General features: G+C 45.2%; 2 protein-coding genes across 3 annotated transcripts in view; one reads left to right on the top strand and one right to left on the bottom strand.

Annotated features, from left to right (window-relative positions):
• Positions 1 to 4346: 4346 nt before the first annotated feature.
• On the top strand, positions 4347 to 11408 carry RXFP3 (relaxin family peptide receptor 3). Its single transcript, XM_060634439.3, has one exon. It carries the CDS (start codon positions 8895 to 8897, stop codon positions 10269 to 10271), a length of 1377 nt encoding a protein of 458 aa, XP_060490422.1. The 5' UTR covers positions 4347 to 8894; the 3' UTR covers positions 10272 to 11408.
• A 1547-nt stretch (positions 11409 to 12955) lies between these two features.
• The window catches only part of SLC45A2 (solute carrier family 45 member 2), a 33551-nt gene continuing 29439 nt past the window's right edge, over positions 12956 to 17067 (bottom strand). For both annotated transcript variants that reach the window (XM_060634442.2, XM_060634440.2), the window contains exon 7: positions 12956 to 15205. In XM_060634442.2, coding sequence (XP_060490425.1) covers positions 14984 to 15205 — 222 coding nt within the window. In that variant the 3' untranslated portion in view covers positions 12956 to 14983. The remainder of the gene's footprint in view (positions 15206 to 17067) is intronic.

Consider the following 17067-nt stretch of genomic DNA (forward strand, 5'->3'; position numbering starts at 1 on the left):
CAAATGTGAAGCTTGTACTCCGGGTATTGTAGACTAAATATCTGTGTCTTCCCCCAGACACACACACACACACACACACACACACACACACACACACCATATGTTGAAATCCTAAACCCCAATGTGATGGCATAGGAAGGTGGGGCCTTTGGGAGGTGATTAGTCCATGAGAGTGGAAGCCTCATGAATGGGATTTGTGCCATTCATGTGTGCTCTCTCACCCCTTCCACCACGTGAAGACACAGCAAGAAAATAGCCGTCTGTGAAGCAGAAAGCAGGCTCTCACCAGACACTGACTCTGTCAGTGCCTTGATCTTGGACTTCCCAGCCTCCAAAATTGTAAGAGATGAATTTCTGTTGTTTACAAGCCACCCAGTCTATGGTATTTTTGTCATATCAGCCAAAACAGGCTAAGACATTGAGAGTGCTCCAATATTTAGAGTTCCAGGAAATAAAGAAAAATCAGCACAGGAAACCAAACACTAGGCAACAAAATGAGAATGGAGAGTGTGGTATTTGCAAAATCAAGTGAAAAACGTTTTCAAGGAGGCATTGTTATTCATTAGCTCAAACTGAGGTAAGGACAAGAGAAGAATCCAGGCTTTGCATACTCAGCTGCACAGAAGAAAAAAATGGAAGAGAAAGACCAATGATAGAGTTTGGTTAACAAACAATAATTCCATCCACTAATAAACGCAGCTCAACCAAGGTCTTTGGAATCTGACCAGATCAGAACTTCTTTCATGGAAAGTGGTGTCAGGAAGGTATGAAAATACCAAGGAATGTTCACAATCCTAGTTTACTGCACTTTTAATATTCTCCTAACCCACGGAGCTCAATACAAGCCCATGAATAGCCTGGGCTGGCATTCTTCTCAGAGAAGCAGGAGAGCAGCTGAGTGTCAGGGCTTCTGCCAGGCTCCTGTCAGGGCCACAGCCCCGATATTCATCACTGCTTTCTGGTATCCTCCTGGGGTCATTGAGAGCAGATCAGCCATGCCCCAAAGAAACTTTGAAGTGAGTAAATGAGATTTTGCTCAGGTGGCAATAAGGATATACCATAATAATACCCTTTCTTTTCCTTTATTGAGGTACAATTGACATACAATAAACTGCATATGTTTAAAGTGTACAATTTTATGCATTTGCATGGATATACACACCTGTGACATCATCACCACAATAAGTTTTGACATATGTGTGTGTGTGCACATGTGCGTGTGTGCTAGTGTGTGTGTGTCAAACTAGAAGATTCCCCCGTCCCTTTGCAGTCCCCTCCTCCTGTCCCTACTTGTATGACCTCCCCCCAACTCTCCTGCTGTCTCTGGAGACTCATTAGCAATTTCTTGAATTACACATAAAGGGATTCATACAGTATGAACTAATTTTTGTCTGCCTTCTTTAACTCAGCGTAATTATTTGGATATTTTGTGTCCCAGTACTCTTCTCCTTTTTATTTCTGCATAGAGTCCCATTGTATGGATCTACCACCGTGGGTCCATCCATTTACTTTGTCACTAACTTATCTGTTGACCATTGGAAAAGCGATGGAGATAAAACTTGGTAACCGACACCCAGCCTAAGCTCAGGCAGATGCATGCATACCACCAATTCCTGTTAAAGATCTTTCCTTGAAACTTATGAAGCAAGGCCCCTAAGTCCTCCAACAATTTCATTTCAACAACTCGTGTATACTTCTCCTCATGATAAAGTGGCTCTTAAGGATATACATGAAAATAACAAAAAACCAGCTTTGAAGTTAACCCTGGATAAAAATAAAGCTTCTCTTCATGGTTTTGCACTTTTATTTTTTTATTTTTTTGTTCATGGTTTGCACTTTTAACATAGCTTGCCTACACTGCCAGAGATGTAGGTTATCTCTACAGCCACAAGGTGAGTATCTGCGGCACTTTGAATCTTCAGAGCGTAGAAAGCCAGACTCTGTGCTCTCGGAGACACTTTCACGAAGCCCAGGGGGCAGCTGGCCAGGTGCTAAATGCCTCTGCGAGCACCTTTGTCTACCTTGGCCACACTCTCCAAATGTTGCCTGCCAGTATTGCCTCCTTGGCAACAAGAAGTCCTCCTCTGTTGCTTCCTAGCCTCTCTGAGTGTAGCAGATAACACCGACTCACACTATTAGTTGATTGTTTGCTGTCCTATTAAATCTACACCAAGTCTCCTGAGAGGCCTCCAAGAGCAAAGGGCTCTATTGATTCAGCCACTGCTTCCTGCAGTAAAGCAGTGGCTGTGGTCAGATTAAGGTGCTATGATTCATCTTTTGAAGGTGAGAGGACTGATATGTATATGGATAAAATTATGGAGTCTTTGAAACCCAGTGTGAGAAAATGGAGTACACAGGATATGTTTATTGAATGCATGGGTTCGTATGTAAGGCAGAGAGAACCCTGTGAAAGACTCACAAAAAGAACTGATGTTATCAGTGTTGAGTTAGAAAGCAGGCAGCCAACCTGAATTTCATGCAGTGAGAGTCAAGTTAATGAATCTCATGATTCCTTGTAATTGACTTTCCACTTGATTATAAACTGTGGGCACAAGGGCTATGTTTTATTTATTACTGCATTTCCCTCAAAGATAAAAAGGACGAATAAATATTTGCTGTGAGGGTGGATGGCTGGGAGACTCAGTGGGGAATGTTCTGGGAATAACCTGCTTTGAGACCCATGGACACACCTCTCTATTAAAGAGTTGGCTTCCTCTCTTAACTCCCACCTGGAGTTGGGAAACAGAGTCTGGTTTTAGTATTAGACTACTCATTCCTCTCTTTGCCCTCAGAAATAAATATTCTCCTTTATGAATATTCTGAAAGCCCCCTGAGCAACCCCACCTTGGGCTGCTCTGCTCTTCTCTTGGGACCTCCTCCACCCACCTCTGTATGAGCCAACAACTAGAAGGTTAATCCCTGATATAGCAGAAGCTGTCTGCATATTTCTGCTCTTATCTTTACTATTCCCATACTTCTCCTTTCTTTGGAATGAAAGTATTTATCGTCCTCTAGTATTTTGAGTTTGAAGCTAGATGTTTAACCTTTCTTTTTAAAAATATGCACTTACAGCTATAAATTTCCTTCTAAGCACTGTTTTGATTACATCCCACAGAATTTGATGCCATATTTTACTATGATTTATTTTAAACTATTTTATACTTTCTTTTATAACATTTTATATTTTAGTTCGTCTTTAATCAGGGTTGTTTAAAATATGTGACCTAATTGTGAAACATTTGAGGACTTCTAGTAATCATTCTTTTGTTGATTTCTAGTTTAATTCCACTGTGCTTAAAATACATGGTCTGTATGATTTCAATCCTTTGAAATGTGTTGAAACTTGAGTTTGGCCCAGCATGTGGTCTATTTTGGTGAATGTTCTATGTGTATTTGAAGGAAGTGTGTGTTTTCTGGTTGTTGAGAATAGAGTGTAGAACTTACCCTTAGGATGTGCCTCTTTGGGGGTTTGGACTGAAAGCCTGGACTGCTTACTTAATATTCCCTTCCATTTTACTAGGCTTTAACTTCAATCTTTATTGTCCCAGCACTGTGTCGCTGTTGAGATATCGACTCAGTTGAGTAGGTCTTCAACTCCTGTTTCCTGCTGGGTATTGTGGCAACATGCCCTATTGTGGTAGTCAGCTTTCAATATAGTCCCATGATCTCTGCTGCCTAGTAATCATATTCCTGTGTAACTCCCCTCTCCCTGAGTATGGACTGGACTTATTGACTGGCCTCTAAAGAAGGTGATGTGGCAGAAGTGATAGGAGTGCCACTTCTTTTACTAGATTATAAAAACACCATATAGATTTGATGCCGATTCCTCTCCCTGCCCCCCCCCCCCCACCCATTACCCTGCCAGAACCCAGCTGCTATATTGTGAAGCAACGCTGTGGAGCATCTCACAGAGTGAAAGATCAAGGTCTGCCAACAACCTTGTGAATGAACTTAAAGGCAAATTCCCCTCTCTACTGCTAAATTAATTAAATAAGACCACAACCCCCAGATGACAGCTTGACTGCAACCTCATGCTAGACCTTGAGCCAATGACACTGTGCCGTGCCTGGGTTCCTGAACTACACAGACTGTTATTTTAAGCCATAAAGTTTTAACATAAATTATTATTCAGCAAGAGATACCTAACACAGAGAGAAATTGAAAAATAGAAAGAAGTAGGTGGATTCAGGAATTTGGGGGTTTTGTTTTTGTTTTTGTTCTTGAGAACATGCTACCAAGACCTGCTACATTGAGTTCAATTAAGTGTAAGGGAAAATGAGAGGTAAAGAATTACTCTTGGGTTTTTTTTTAATTTTTTTAAGGTTTTTATTTTTATTTTTGAGACACAGAGAGACAGAGCATGAGCAGGGGAGGGGCAGAGAGAGAGGGAGACACAGAATCTGAAGCAGGCTCCAGGCTCTGAGCTGTCAGCACAGAGCCTGATGCAGGGCTCGAACTCACAGACTGTGAGATCATGACCTGAGCTGCAGTCGGACACTTAACCGACTGAGCCACCCAGGTGCCCCTACTCTTGGGTTTCTAGTTTGAATGGTTATGTGAATAGTAATGCCATTTACTAAGATTGAAAAATCTGAAGGAAACCGGCAACCATGTTGAAGCATCAAGTAACAGTTGGATATGCAACTCTAGAGTTCTGGGGATAAAAGGCTGGAAATCAGATCTGGGATGATAGTAGTATTAACCTCACTTGTGCGTATTAGGTGAGATAATGCAGACAAAAACCTTTGCACAGTGGACACAGTTGTTACCTGTAGTGGGTATAATTGTGTCCCCTAAAAAGATATGTTCAGGTCCTAGTTCCCGGTACCTGTGAATGTGACCCTGTTTGGAAATGTAAATATATAACTTTTGCAGATTAGGATGAAGTCATATAGGATTAGAGTAGACACTAATTCAGTGACTGGAGTCCTTATATAGAGAGAAGACGGAGACACAAAAATACACACAGAAAGGAGAAATGCCATCTGAAGACAAAGACAGAGATAACAGTGATACTGTTACAAACCAAGGAATCAACATAGACTCACCAGAAGTTAGGAGAGAGGCATGGTATGTTTTCTCCCTCAGAACGTCCAAGGAACCAACTCTGACAACACCCTGATTTCTGACTTCTAGTGTTGAGGATTTTGAGATAATAAATTTTTGTTCTTTTAAACCACCCATTTTGTGATAATTTGTTACAACAACCATAGAAAAATAATAGTTTCCAAATAAATGTGAAATATGAATGGTTATCATTGCTTTTATTATTATTATTATTATTATTATTGTACCATTGTTGTTTTTGTTGTTTTATATCCAAACACCTAACACATTGATTTGTGCATATTAGGAATTCAATTCATAATTTTGGTAGAATAAAATTCTGTGCTATCTTCAGACTGAAAAGAAATAATTCAGAGCGAAGATTATCTGCACATATTCCAAAGGAATCTTGAAAGAATAGATTCTTTTCTCTTTTACCTGAAAACCCACTTTTCTTTGTAGAATCCCAGAATCAAGAATTTCAGATTACATATCTTCTCTCTAACCTGACTCCTGTAATTTCCTGTCTTCTCATTTAGATCCAGCTGAAGTGTTTCCATCTTGCTACAGTCTGCCCAGAACAAACTATCCATGTGATACCAGGCTCCCTCAAACTCACATCCTAGCCTTTACTAACTTGTTTGTCATATATTACATTATTTGGATTATGATCTTGTATAATTAAATGATACTTGACCACCACTGATATGTTTCTCTCCTTGAATTTTTTAGATGATGTTTGAAAAAAATGTGGCCCATATTTTTAGGATAATGGGTCTAAAATGTCTTTAGTCAGTGTTGGAAAAGAACTTCTTTGAAAAGGGATGTTTGCTTCCATAACACAGGCTTAGTTAAGTGATACTATAAATTGCTGTACATGATCTCTGGTTCATTTTCAGAGAGCAGATTCAGAAATGAATATTCTAGCCTTAGAAGCATTCTGGCTGAATTCTTGGAGAGTCGCACTTGAGACAGCCTCTCCCGAGGGCTCAGTCTGAGATGTGCTGTCTGACATACCACAGGAGCACATGGCCCTCTCAGTCCCACAATGAAGCAAATGTCATTGTTGGACCCAAATGTGATTTTAAGGAAATGTGCCAAGACCTCTTTCTCTTCCTTTGTTTCCAATCTTAGGGTGTGATAAACCACCACTGGACATTAATTATTTTTGGGGACTTAATATTTTTTTACCTGGAAAGTTAGAAAAGAAATAAAAGTCCAGATATTCCCAAACGTAGAAAAAAATTAGTATCATCTGGAAGAATGCATTTAAGTTGTAGAGTCTTGGGGCACCTGGGTGGCTCAGTCAGTTAAGCGTCCAACTCTTGATTTCAGCTCAAGTCATGATCTCACAGTTCATGAATGCAAGCCCCACATTGGGCTCTGTGCTGACATCTCAGACATTACTTGGGATTTGGTCTCCGTCTCTCTCTCTGTCCCTCCCCCAGTTGCTCTCTATCTCTGTCTCAAAATAAATGAAAATAAACTTAAGCAAATGTACAGTCTTGGATCCTTTTCCAAATCCACTGAGAATCAGAATCTCTGGGCCAGCATAGGGCTGGGAGGAGAGTTGCAACTTAAATTTTTAGCAAGCTCCCCACCTGACTCTGATGCCACCTACTTAGCATCTAGCCTCAGAATATTTAAAAACTGTAATTCCTTCCATATACAGGTGTGAAAAACAAGGCAAAGGATTGTCAGAGTATGCCATAGGCTTCCTCATTTTTCAATAGCTCCTTGAAATATTTTTTTAACTTCTTTTTTTAAATAAAGGAGAGAGAAAAATTTGATGGAGAAAGAATTAGTAAAACATGAAGTGAAGAGTGAGCTTAAAGATGAGGATACTAAAACAGAGATAAGAGGTGTCCACAGAGGCAACTTGTGGATTGGGAGCAATAATCAGAGCTGGGCTGAACTTCTCCAGATTAGAGCTGTTCAAGGTGGTTGGTTTTGATTTGTTTTTTACTAAAGCCCTGACGCCCTCTAGCCGGCAACTGGAGAAGTCCAGAGTGTATAGGGAAGCATGTTCTCTGCTTGGAACTGGGTTCTTGCTTTGGAATCCAGATTGTTTCAGTTTCCCTTCATATGGTTTGGGTACCACGTTTCTTTTTTAACTATTTTACTATCTCTGCTGCTTTAAAGCCACATCCTCTTGATCTCTGTAAGTAAAGTTGTGAACTCCACAGAAGAGAGGACAATTATGCTTAACATATTTTTGTCTCAGTTTAGGCGGGGACAGTGCAGAAAACATTTCAAATTTCTTAATTTCACCCTAAGAAGTATAATTTATATTGAGCAGTTGAGCTGGCATTTAAATAAACTGCGATTTGAGAAGTAATTCAAATGGTTTACACTGGTTCCCCTTGCCCAAAGTAACTTAGAAGATTCCTCAACATTTACTTCCATTGGTCTGAAAAACACCTGCTAAAGAGTTTTGATTATAATCATAGTGAAAGTAAGGGGCTGGTGGTCCAAAAACAGCCTCATAGAATCCCCTATTTCAACTGCATCAAGGTAAAGAGAATGCATGTGAGTAAGCAATTTGTGAAAGAGCTTTGGGCTGAGAGCTGGACGGGAGGTATCTAGTGTCTGTGAAGTCAGCTCCCCAATTGTATACTCTCTGCCTAACTTCAGTTCTTAGTACATACCAAAGGCAGAGGGCAACACTTGAACCTATAGTTCTGCTATATGAAGAAGCTTTGAAAATCGTGACAATCACAGACACCAAGTAAAGTGGTTAGATAATTAAAGAAGGGGACGTGGAATTTGTGTTTATCCAGTAAAAGCCCATCATCTGACTTGGGGTCTGGGCATGAAAAGAGGCCACTACCGTTGCTTTTAAAAATAAAAATGGGTAGGAGATCTTGAATTTTTAGAACCATCTTTCATCGAATGGTATCATTTCAAAGATAAAGTGAGAGTAAAGAAGAAAGAAAGAAATTCTAATACCTGTAGTTATGTTTGGGAATAAACAAGAAGAAGGGAGAGCAAATCAAAGCCGACTTTCTCCAGAAACATAGGAAAATAAAGGGTTACAACCATCTCCTTCTGAAACTTTGAAGAGGAACAGGAGAATCTTCTGGTGGTCTCTCCCTGCCGCCCACCGCTTCCTCCTTCCCGAAGCGGGCGTGGCGAAGTTCAGCACCTCGGAAAGCGCCCCCTCAACTCGCGCGGGGGTTTACGCATGCTCCCTGGGAGCCCGCAGCCTAGGTTTTGCGGGTGCGAGTAGAATTCCGGTGACAGCGGCTGACAACTCACTGGGAGCTGACAACAGCGGAGAGGTGGAGGCGCAAGGCTGGGAGGATGACTTCGAAAGACCTCCGGAGAGTCAGAGCGAGATAGATGGAACTCCCCTCTCTTTTTCCTCTCAAAGGGCAGAAACCTCGTCCAAGCTGCAGCAGCAAAGGAAACCGACAAAGGTATTTGAAAGAGAAGGAGCGGGCCCCCAATAGAGGTCCTGAGGGGTAGGGTGGGTATAGCCTAGTGCCCAACAAACGCAGTGCGGGAACGTCTGGATCGTACAGCAAGGATCGTCCGAGCTCAGCCAGAGAATCCTTGGACGCCCACCGCTCGCCTTCGGAGCTGCGCTGCTCGGCTCTAGAACTCCGCTCCAGAACAGACACGGAGACCAACTCTCGCGCCCCAACGCCGCCGCGGGCCAGAGAAGCTTTTGGCACCCAGTACCCAAGAGCTATGTGCAACCGCTGCCTTGAAAGCTCCCACGAACGCCCTGCGCCCTCGCGGGGACAGAACCCCCAGCGCGTTGGACTCGCTTAGGTCTTGAAGTCCTCCTGGAACATGACCTAGAGGCACCTGTGCCTGCAGGTACCTGTGCCACGGCAGTCACTATGAAGAAGGCGGCTGGCGGAGACGAGCTCGCAGAACTCTTCAGTATGATCCCGTACCTTCTGCAGGCGGCCAACACCAGCGGCAACGCGTCGCTGCAGCTTCAGGACTTGTGGTGGGATCTGGGGCTAGAGCTGCCTGACGGCGCGGCGCCGGGGCATCCCCCGGGCACCGGCGGGACAGAAAGTGCAGACACCGAGGCCCGGGTGCGGGTCCTCATCAGCGTGGTGTACTGGGTGGTTTGCGCGTTGGGCCTGACCGGCAACCTGCTGGTGCTCTACCTGATGAAGAGTAAGCAGGGATGGCGCAAGTCCTCCATCAACCTCTTCGTCACCAACCTGGCGCTGACAGACTTTCAATTCGTACTCACCCTGCCCTTCTGGGCGGTGGAAAACGCTCTGGACTTCAAATGGCCCTTCGGCAAGGCCATGTGCAAGATCGTATCCATAGTGACATCCATGAACATGTACGCCAGCGTCTTCTTCCTCACCTCCATGAGCGTGGCGCGCTACCACTCGGTGGCCTCGGCTCTTAAGAGCCACAGGACCCGAGGGCACGGCCGGTGCGACTGCTGCGGCAAAAGCCTGGGGGGCAGCTGCTGCTTTTCAGCCAAAGCACTGTGCGTATTGATCTGGGCCTCCGCCGCGCTGGCCTCGTTGCCCAATGCCATCTTCTCCACCACTATCAAGGTGATGGGCGAGGAGCTGTGCCTGGTGCGCTTCCCAGACAAGTTGCTGGGCGGCGACAGACAGTTCTGGCTGGGCCTCTACCACTTGCAGAAGGTGCTGCTAGGCTTCGTGCTGCCCTTGTGTATCATCAGCCTGTGCTATCTGCTGCTGGTGCGCTTCATCTCCGATCGCCGAGTGGCAGGGACCGAAGGAGGAGCCTCGGCTGGCCGGGGCAGCCTGGCCGCAGCCAGCGCCCGGAGACGGTCCAAAGTCACCAAATCAGTGACCATCGTGGTCCTATCATTCTTCCTGTGTTGGCTGCCCAACCAGGCGCTCACCACCTGGAGCATCCTCATCAAGTTCAACGCGGTGCCCTTCAGCCAAGAGTATTTCCTATGCCAGGTATACGCGTTCCCGGTGAGCGTGTGCCTGGCTCATTCCAACAGCTGTCTCAACCCCATCCTCTACTGCCTCGTGCGCCGCGAGTTCCGTAAAGCGCTCAAGAGTCTGCTGTGGCGCATCGCGTCGCCCTCTCTCACCAGCATGCGCCCTTTCACAGCCACCACCAAGCCAGAGCCCGAAGATCAGGGGCTGCAGGCCCTGGCACCTCTCCACCCGACCGCGGAGCCTGACCTGGTCTACTACCCGCCTGGCGTGGTGGTCTACAGTGGGGGGCGCTACGATCTGCTGCCCAGCAGCTCCGCCTACTGACTCAGCCCAGGGTGCGCAGTCACCGCAAAGTGGCCTTCCCCGGGTGGGGAAAGAGGAGAGCGGATTAGGAGATGCTGGGCGCCCGCCGGATCGAGAGGTAGGAGGGACGAGGATAGGGAGGGGCGCAAGGGAGCCGCCACTGAGAAGACGAGGGGGCTGTCTCCGGGGAGGGAAGGCTTCCAGACAAGGTGGAGAAAGGAAGCTGGCAAAGGGGCCCGGGTCAGCATCGCAGAGCCAAGCCACCAGCCCGCGACCCCCTTCTCTCCCCCCACACAACTTCCTCTCCTTAGGCTGTCAACACTGGGCAGGGTAGGGGCGCCCAGAAGCGGAGAAAGGACTCAGGAATGTAAAGAAATTGGGGCGCGAGGAAGTGGGGCTCAGCCAAGTGGTGCGCAGGCAATTGAGCGCATTTATTCCAGCGACTTTTATGGAGCTCTTGAAAGGGTCCTAGCGACGCGTCCAACTGGGGGAGCCTCCCACAAAACCTTTCCTTCGCGCCTTGGCAGGCGAGACGGCCGCAGCGCCGTCTGACTTGCGGCGTGGCTGCGCAGAGAGCCCGGTTTGGGAATAAGAAACTTTTTCGGAGTTGGAAGAAAGTAGTGACGGTCTTGATCCACATTCAAGAGAAATGCACCGCGAGAGAGGCATCTCCCGTGAGGCCATTGTACCATTTACCATCGCGGACAGGGGGAGTGGGTACGCGGGAGCCGGGCCGCGACTCTGCGCTCAGCGGTCACCTGAGACAAAATACTCGCCCGCAAACGCCGCGAGCGATTAGCTGGGGAGTGGCGTCCTTGAGGGAGGGAGCAGTTGCATTGTGATTAGAGGGACTGAACTGAGACCTTTTCAGGCTCTCGCCTCTGAAGGAAAAGGGGAGCTCACGTGCTCCCTTAGTAACCGAGCAGGAAGAGAGGGCGCCAGGTGCCGGAAGCCTGGACTTCCCAGTTCCCCGGGGAGCGGCGTGGGTACTGGAAACCCTGTGTGCTCCTTTCTGCGCGCGGCAGGTGAGCTGTGCCCTGGAGCAACTTGAAAAGGTCTGAGTAAACACGCTACTGGGCGTGGGGACTTTTCTGTAGCCTCTCCTCCTTCACTCTTTGGGACTCCGGGTGCCCGTTTGATAGAGGCTCTGGACCAGCCTGTAGAGGGTCGGCACCGCCAGGGCTTCTGTAGGCTCAGGACAGAAAACTAAGAGATGCTGTAGAAATGGGGGAGCGGGGCGGGGGGGGGGGGGTAAGGGAGACTTCTGGAAACCAAACTCCTAGAACCAGATTTCAACAGGAGGCGTGGAGTGGGAAAGGGAATGGAAGACTCGAGTAAAATCTATCCCAAAGGGAAGAGAGTACAGAGAGCCTATTCTGAGGGGATCATCACAATTTCTGCTGAGGGGTTCTCTCTTTCTCATAATATTGAGAAGACAAGGTGGGGAGTAAGACTTTCCACAGGATACTGTGGGACTTCAAATGGCTCTTTGGCCAAGTTCCATTCATTCTAAGGAATGCTCTGCATGGTGAGCGTGAATTACAAATTCTTCCTGAACCACCAGGCAGTCTATGGGACCATCTCTGAAGAATGACACGTTTCTTAAGACAATTCTGTCCTGGTCACAGCAATTTAGTCCTTTCTTGAGGCTGCTTAGAGAATAGGGATCAAACATCAGCCTACCCATCCAACTGCCAGTTTGGACAGAGGTGCTACTGTTCTCTTTGGGTGATCTAGTTTGGGATTAAAAAAAAAAAAAAGCAAACCTGGCAACTTGGGCATCTATTGTTGTGGTTCTTTCACAATAAATAATCATTATACAAACATGTCTGCTTAAACAGCCTCTCAAACTAAATCTTTTTGTACTTTTGTTGGAAATGTCCTGTAGTGTCTGAGATTTCAGGCTCAGTGGGAACACCTGCAGCCCTAGCATCCCTCGTCCTGCATTCTGTAACACAACGCAATGTAATTACTAAGCATTCATAGCTTTGCCACAAAAACGAAAGCTTCCTGATCTCCTCAATCCTGAGCAGTCCTGAGAAGTTAGCTTTTTAGAAAACCGAATAATGCTTTTGTTTTAAAGTAGTCAAATAGGGATGCCTGGTTGGCTCAGTTGGTAGAGCATGTGACTCTTGATCTCTGGGTTGTTAAGTTCAAGCCCCACCTTGGGTGTAGTCTACTTAAATAAATAAATAAATAAATAAATAAAGTTGTCAAATTAGTCTTTCTTTGCTCTTTAGGAAGAAAAAATATTGATACTGATATCGAATAGCAATTGCTATTATTAGCTATTCGAATAGCTAATAAAAACTGAACGTCAACCCCCTCCAAGTCCCCAAAAACAAAATAACCAAGCAAGAAACACCCAGAAAGAACAAACAGTAGTAGCATGGCAGTGTATCCATGTATAATGTTGATATTAGCCTCTCGTGGAGAGATTCTCTTTGTTACAGGAACTTGCCATTTCAATTTTGACAATAAGATACTGGGTTGGTTCAGGTTTTTAGGGAAGTATGTTGAAGGGTGTGCTTCTGCCATGATGGGCCCTAGAAAAATAGAAGGGGCTAAGGGCAAGGCCTTCATGAAAGAACTTTGTGAAAAGAATCCACTTGTCCCCATCCAAACTTGAGGGCTTCTGAGAACATGGCTAGAGAGAGCCAAGACTATGACTTCTGTTTACCACAAAGACAAAAAAATAAACCAGGAAATGGCCAAATTTATTTTATTTTTTTTGAATGCCAGTTGTGTGCCAAGCCCTGTACTGGGTGCTGAGATCACACACATCAACTAGACACATTACCGACTTGTATATTTAGAAGGAGACACAGCCTTGTACACAAGGCAACTAGGTCATGGAACAGTGAGTTGAATCTCATAATAAGGCTAAAAGAAAGTGCTATGGGAATACAGGGGGCAGAAAGCTTGGTTCTGCTGGAGGATAAGAGACTTCGTTATCAAAATAGTATATGAGATGGACCTAGAAATATGGGTACAAGTTAAATGGGCAGGGATGGCAATTTAGACAGGTAGTGAGGACACAGGACATTTGCAGCTGAGGGAAAGCAGTGATTAAAGGTTTGAGGTTGGAATGTCAGTTGCATGGTGGGGGAAGCAGCAGACAAAGCAGTTTGGCTTTCCTTTCTCCTACAGGATTTCCTGGGATTTCTGATCCGAATTTAGGTGTACCTGCATTTGCTTTATTTGTCTGGGAATAGAACATTACTGTCCGAGAGAAACAAGAGAACAAGTATACTGAGAACAAGTACTTGAGTGCCTAAAAGTGCTTAAAGGCTTTTAAAATTGGATTCTATCCACTCATTCAAACCTGAGTGGAGTCGAGTTAAGAGAGCAGAGTGTTTGAATATCCAAGTGTGTGTGTGAGTGCATGTGTGTGAGGGGATTTAGGGGTGGTGGTGAATGCATGCCCTAGCTCCTTTCTTCATCCCAGCAGCCCATCTAGTCCTTCAGCTGAAAAGAGTTTCCCTTGCCCTGTCCTCGGCCAGAGACGACTACTTTTAACTTCTTGGGGTCCAGGTAAGATGGTCCTTAACTGCAGGTCATTCCTACCTCACCCATTCATTGATTTCAAAATCTTCAATCACCAGAACAGTCCTTGGAGAAATGATCAGGAAATAAACATTGAAGTCTGCAAATAATTCTACTTTTAAACTTTGCAGACGCCAAGGACAGGTGAATTACAAGGGAGGTGTTTCTTTTATAACACAGGGTTCTGGGTCACATGGGATCCTCTGAGCATTTGCTCATCATCATCCCACAGTATAGGCTAGAGAGCAGGTTTCTCCCTGATCACTCCTCTGAGTCAGTCATGACCTCGCCACTCTACGATGGATAATGTGAGAGGGAGGAGGGAGGAAGGAAGATGGAGTGGTTTTGAGTGTTGACTATCTCATGTAATTTACTGAATACCATACTGAAAATGGAAACCAAAAACAAAACCAGTGGAGCTGTATGGGGACAGAATGGTGGTCAGTGGACCAGTTGTTCACCCTCGGGATGGTGAGACTGACTGGGAGCTGTGGCTGCCGCTGCCCAGCATCACAAGGGCATGTATCACCCAGAAAAGATCAAAATTCACAATCTGAGGTATGCTTTCTACTGAATGTGCACTGCTTTCCAACTATCGTTAAGTAAAAGAAGATGAAGGAGAAGGAGAAGGAGAAGAGGAAGAAGAATTGTAATTTGAACCATTGTATTGTAAGCCAGGGACTGTCTGTATGAGTAAATGAAGTATGAATTAAATATGAGCAAGCTAATATCATAAATCATCAGCAATATTTTGAGTATTGGTGAAATAATGAAAAGTATGACCCTCCGATTAAATATAGACCTCTGGTTAAGAAAAAAACAACACATGATAGAATAAACACCATTGTCCTGTGTAAAACTAGTCGGCTTCTGGCGTTTTGTCAAGGCCTGGAATGTCCTGAGATGCAGTAGGAGGGCGCATAGAGGCGCCATCTCCCACAATTAACCTTTGCCACCGGTGAATGGAGGCAGAGCCCAGTCTTTCCCGAGATAGATGATGCCTAAAATAAGGAAACTGCTGTGCAGAGGTTTGGCAGAAAGTGAGGTGCAGGCAGATCACTGTAGCAGAAGTCATAACGCAGGGCAGCCAATGGGCAGACCCCAAAGCTGCAGAGCCAGAGGACAGACTGATTTCCTACCATGCCCTTCACTGTGTTGGAGGTTAGGGATGATGTCTCCCTATTGACCTAATCCACATATCTTACGAAGAGAGCCACAAAACAGCAGCCGATCATGGCCACCACAGAGGCTGTGATTACCACAATGACGCTCCCAGCCTTGTTGACCAGGAAGCCCAGGCCACCTCCAACCAGGATCTGAGCCAGCTGCACCATGCAGGTGAGGACCGCGCAGTCCAGGCCCTGCCCTCTCTCACTGCCGTCCAGACTCCCTCCCGGGGCCTGCTGTCTCTGCAAGGGAAACACAGGAACACATTTAATCTACGCGAACAGTACTTTAGGGCAGAGGTCAGCACACTATTTCTGTGAAGAGCCAGATAGGAAACACGTTCAGCTTGTGGTTCCCATGGTCTCGGTCGCAAGCACACAGCTCTACCATTGTAGTGTGAAAGCAGCTACAGTAAACACACGAGTTGGCGTTCCAATATAACTTCACAGACATTGGTATTTGAATTTCATGTAATTTCCACTTGTCACAAACGTTATCCTTCTACTGATTTTCTTTTTAAAATTTCATTTAAAAATATTAAGAGAATTCTTAGCTCACGGGCTGTACAAAAACAAGTGGCAGGCCACATGTGGTCAATGAGGCTTAGTTTGCCAACTCCTGATTTAAGGTCACCGAGAAGCTCCAAATTCGTGCCTGAGGCTGTTTTTCCTACCTGCCACCTACCTTCAATTCTCCTGTTAGTGCCCATGAAGGTTAAATGATTAATATATGCAAAATTATCTCTTCCTAAGAAGTCAATAAATAAAATGGAATGGAAACTCAATACATACTCCCTTCCTTCCCTCCTTAGTGTTAAAATTTCAAATATGTGTAGAAGGATGTTGAATCCCAGATCTACACAGGAGAAACAACATAAAAAAAAAAGTCAGCCTTTCAATATGGTCGATATGCGGCCTGAATCGGTTGATAATGTCGCCACTTATTGGGTGTATTCTTTATGCTAGGCCTGTGCAAGATTCTTCGGCATATGTCGCTTCACGTCTTCCTTCCCTCCTCCCTGGATGCACGTATTACCGTTATCCCCATATAACAACAATAATACTAACTACCTTTTTTGGAGTCTTTGCCAGGTGCTAGGTAGGCATCACGCTAGACAGACCACCTGCACTATCTTGTGGAGTTTCATTTTCCAACAACTCTATAAGGTGGGCATATTATTCCCATTTGCTTGATGAGGAAGCTCAGGCTCTGAGAGTTTGAATGATAATTCCTATACTAGTAAGGTTAAAAAACAAAAGCATTGTGCAGAAAAAATGCACGTTATGCTTTGCATAAGACAGGGAAAATAAGAAAACAGATTCATACTTGTCTGATTTTCATTTTAACATACTGGAAAGATAAACAAAAACCTAGTAAGAGTGCTTACTTGTAGGCCCCCTGGGGGGAAATGGGGAAATGAGTAGGTGGGAGCCACCTGTCAGTGTGTATGTGTATATTGTGTATATTGCTGTGATTGTTGAACCATGTGAACATATTGCCTTCTCTAAAAATGAACTCGTTCTAAGTGATATTTAATAAATAAATGGATGACTTCCCCAGTGTTGCACAACTGCAAAGTAGGGGCAGCAGGATTCGAACCCAGGTTTCTCTGAATGCAAAGCTTGTGTGTTTTTGCCCTAGCTTTCTCCTAGGAGGTTCTGTTCTTTGTGATAACTGTCTCTTTAACAGCAAAACCTGTGTGTGCATCGAAACGTTAGTGACAATGTTTGCCAGGGGATGAGAGCAGCCACGGACTCTAATTTGGAAGGTTTTAACTCCTAGAGCAACTCTGCCCTGCGGCATTGGTCAGAACAAATGATAGAGAAGACTGGGGTTGCCCGGGCACATGAAAGGGTCCAGTGTTTTTGCAGCTTCCTGCTGGGATGGATTAAGCTTTTTTCTTTAGCTTTTATATCACTACTCCAGGTAAGGAAATGTAAGTCTATTCTCATGGAGAAAAAGTGACATGTTTTGAAAAGAAGAGGTGGTAATCTTAAAGCAGAAAGACCCCACCCACTGTTTTTTTAGGGCAGCCTGGTGCCTTCCCCTCCATCGTGAGCTCCAAAGGCAGAGAAAGGCAGCCAGGGAGTGACCACCTGCAACC

This window comes from Panthera onca, chromosome A1 (assembly GCF_046562875.1).
Source record: "Panthera onca isolate mPanOnc1 chromosome A1, mPanOnc1 haplotype 2, whole genome shotgun sequence".
Classification (NCBI taxonomy): Eukaryota; Metazoa; Chordata; class Mammalia; order Carnivora; family Felidae; genus Panthera; species Panthera onca.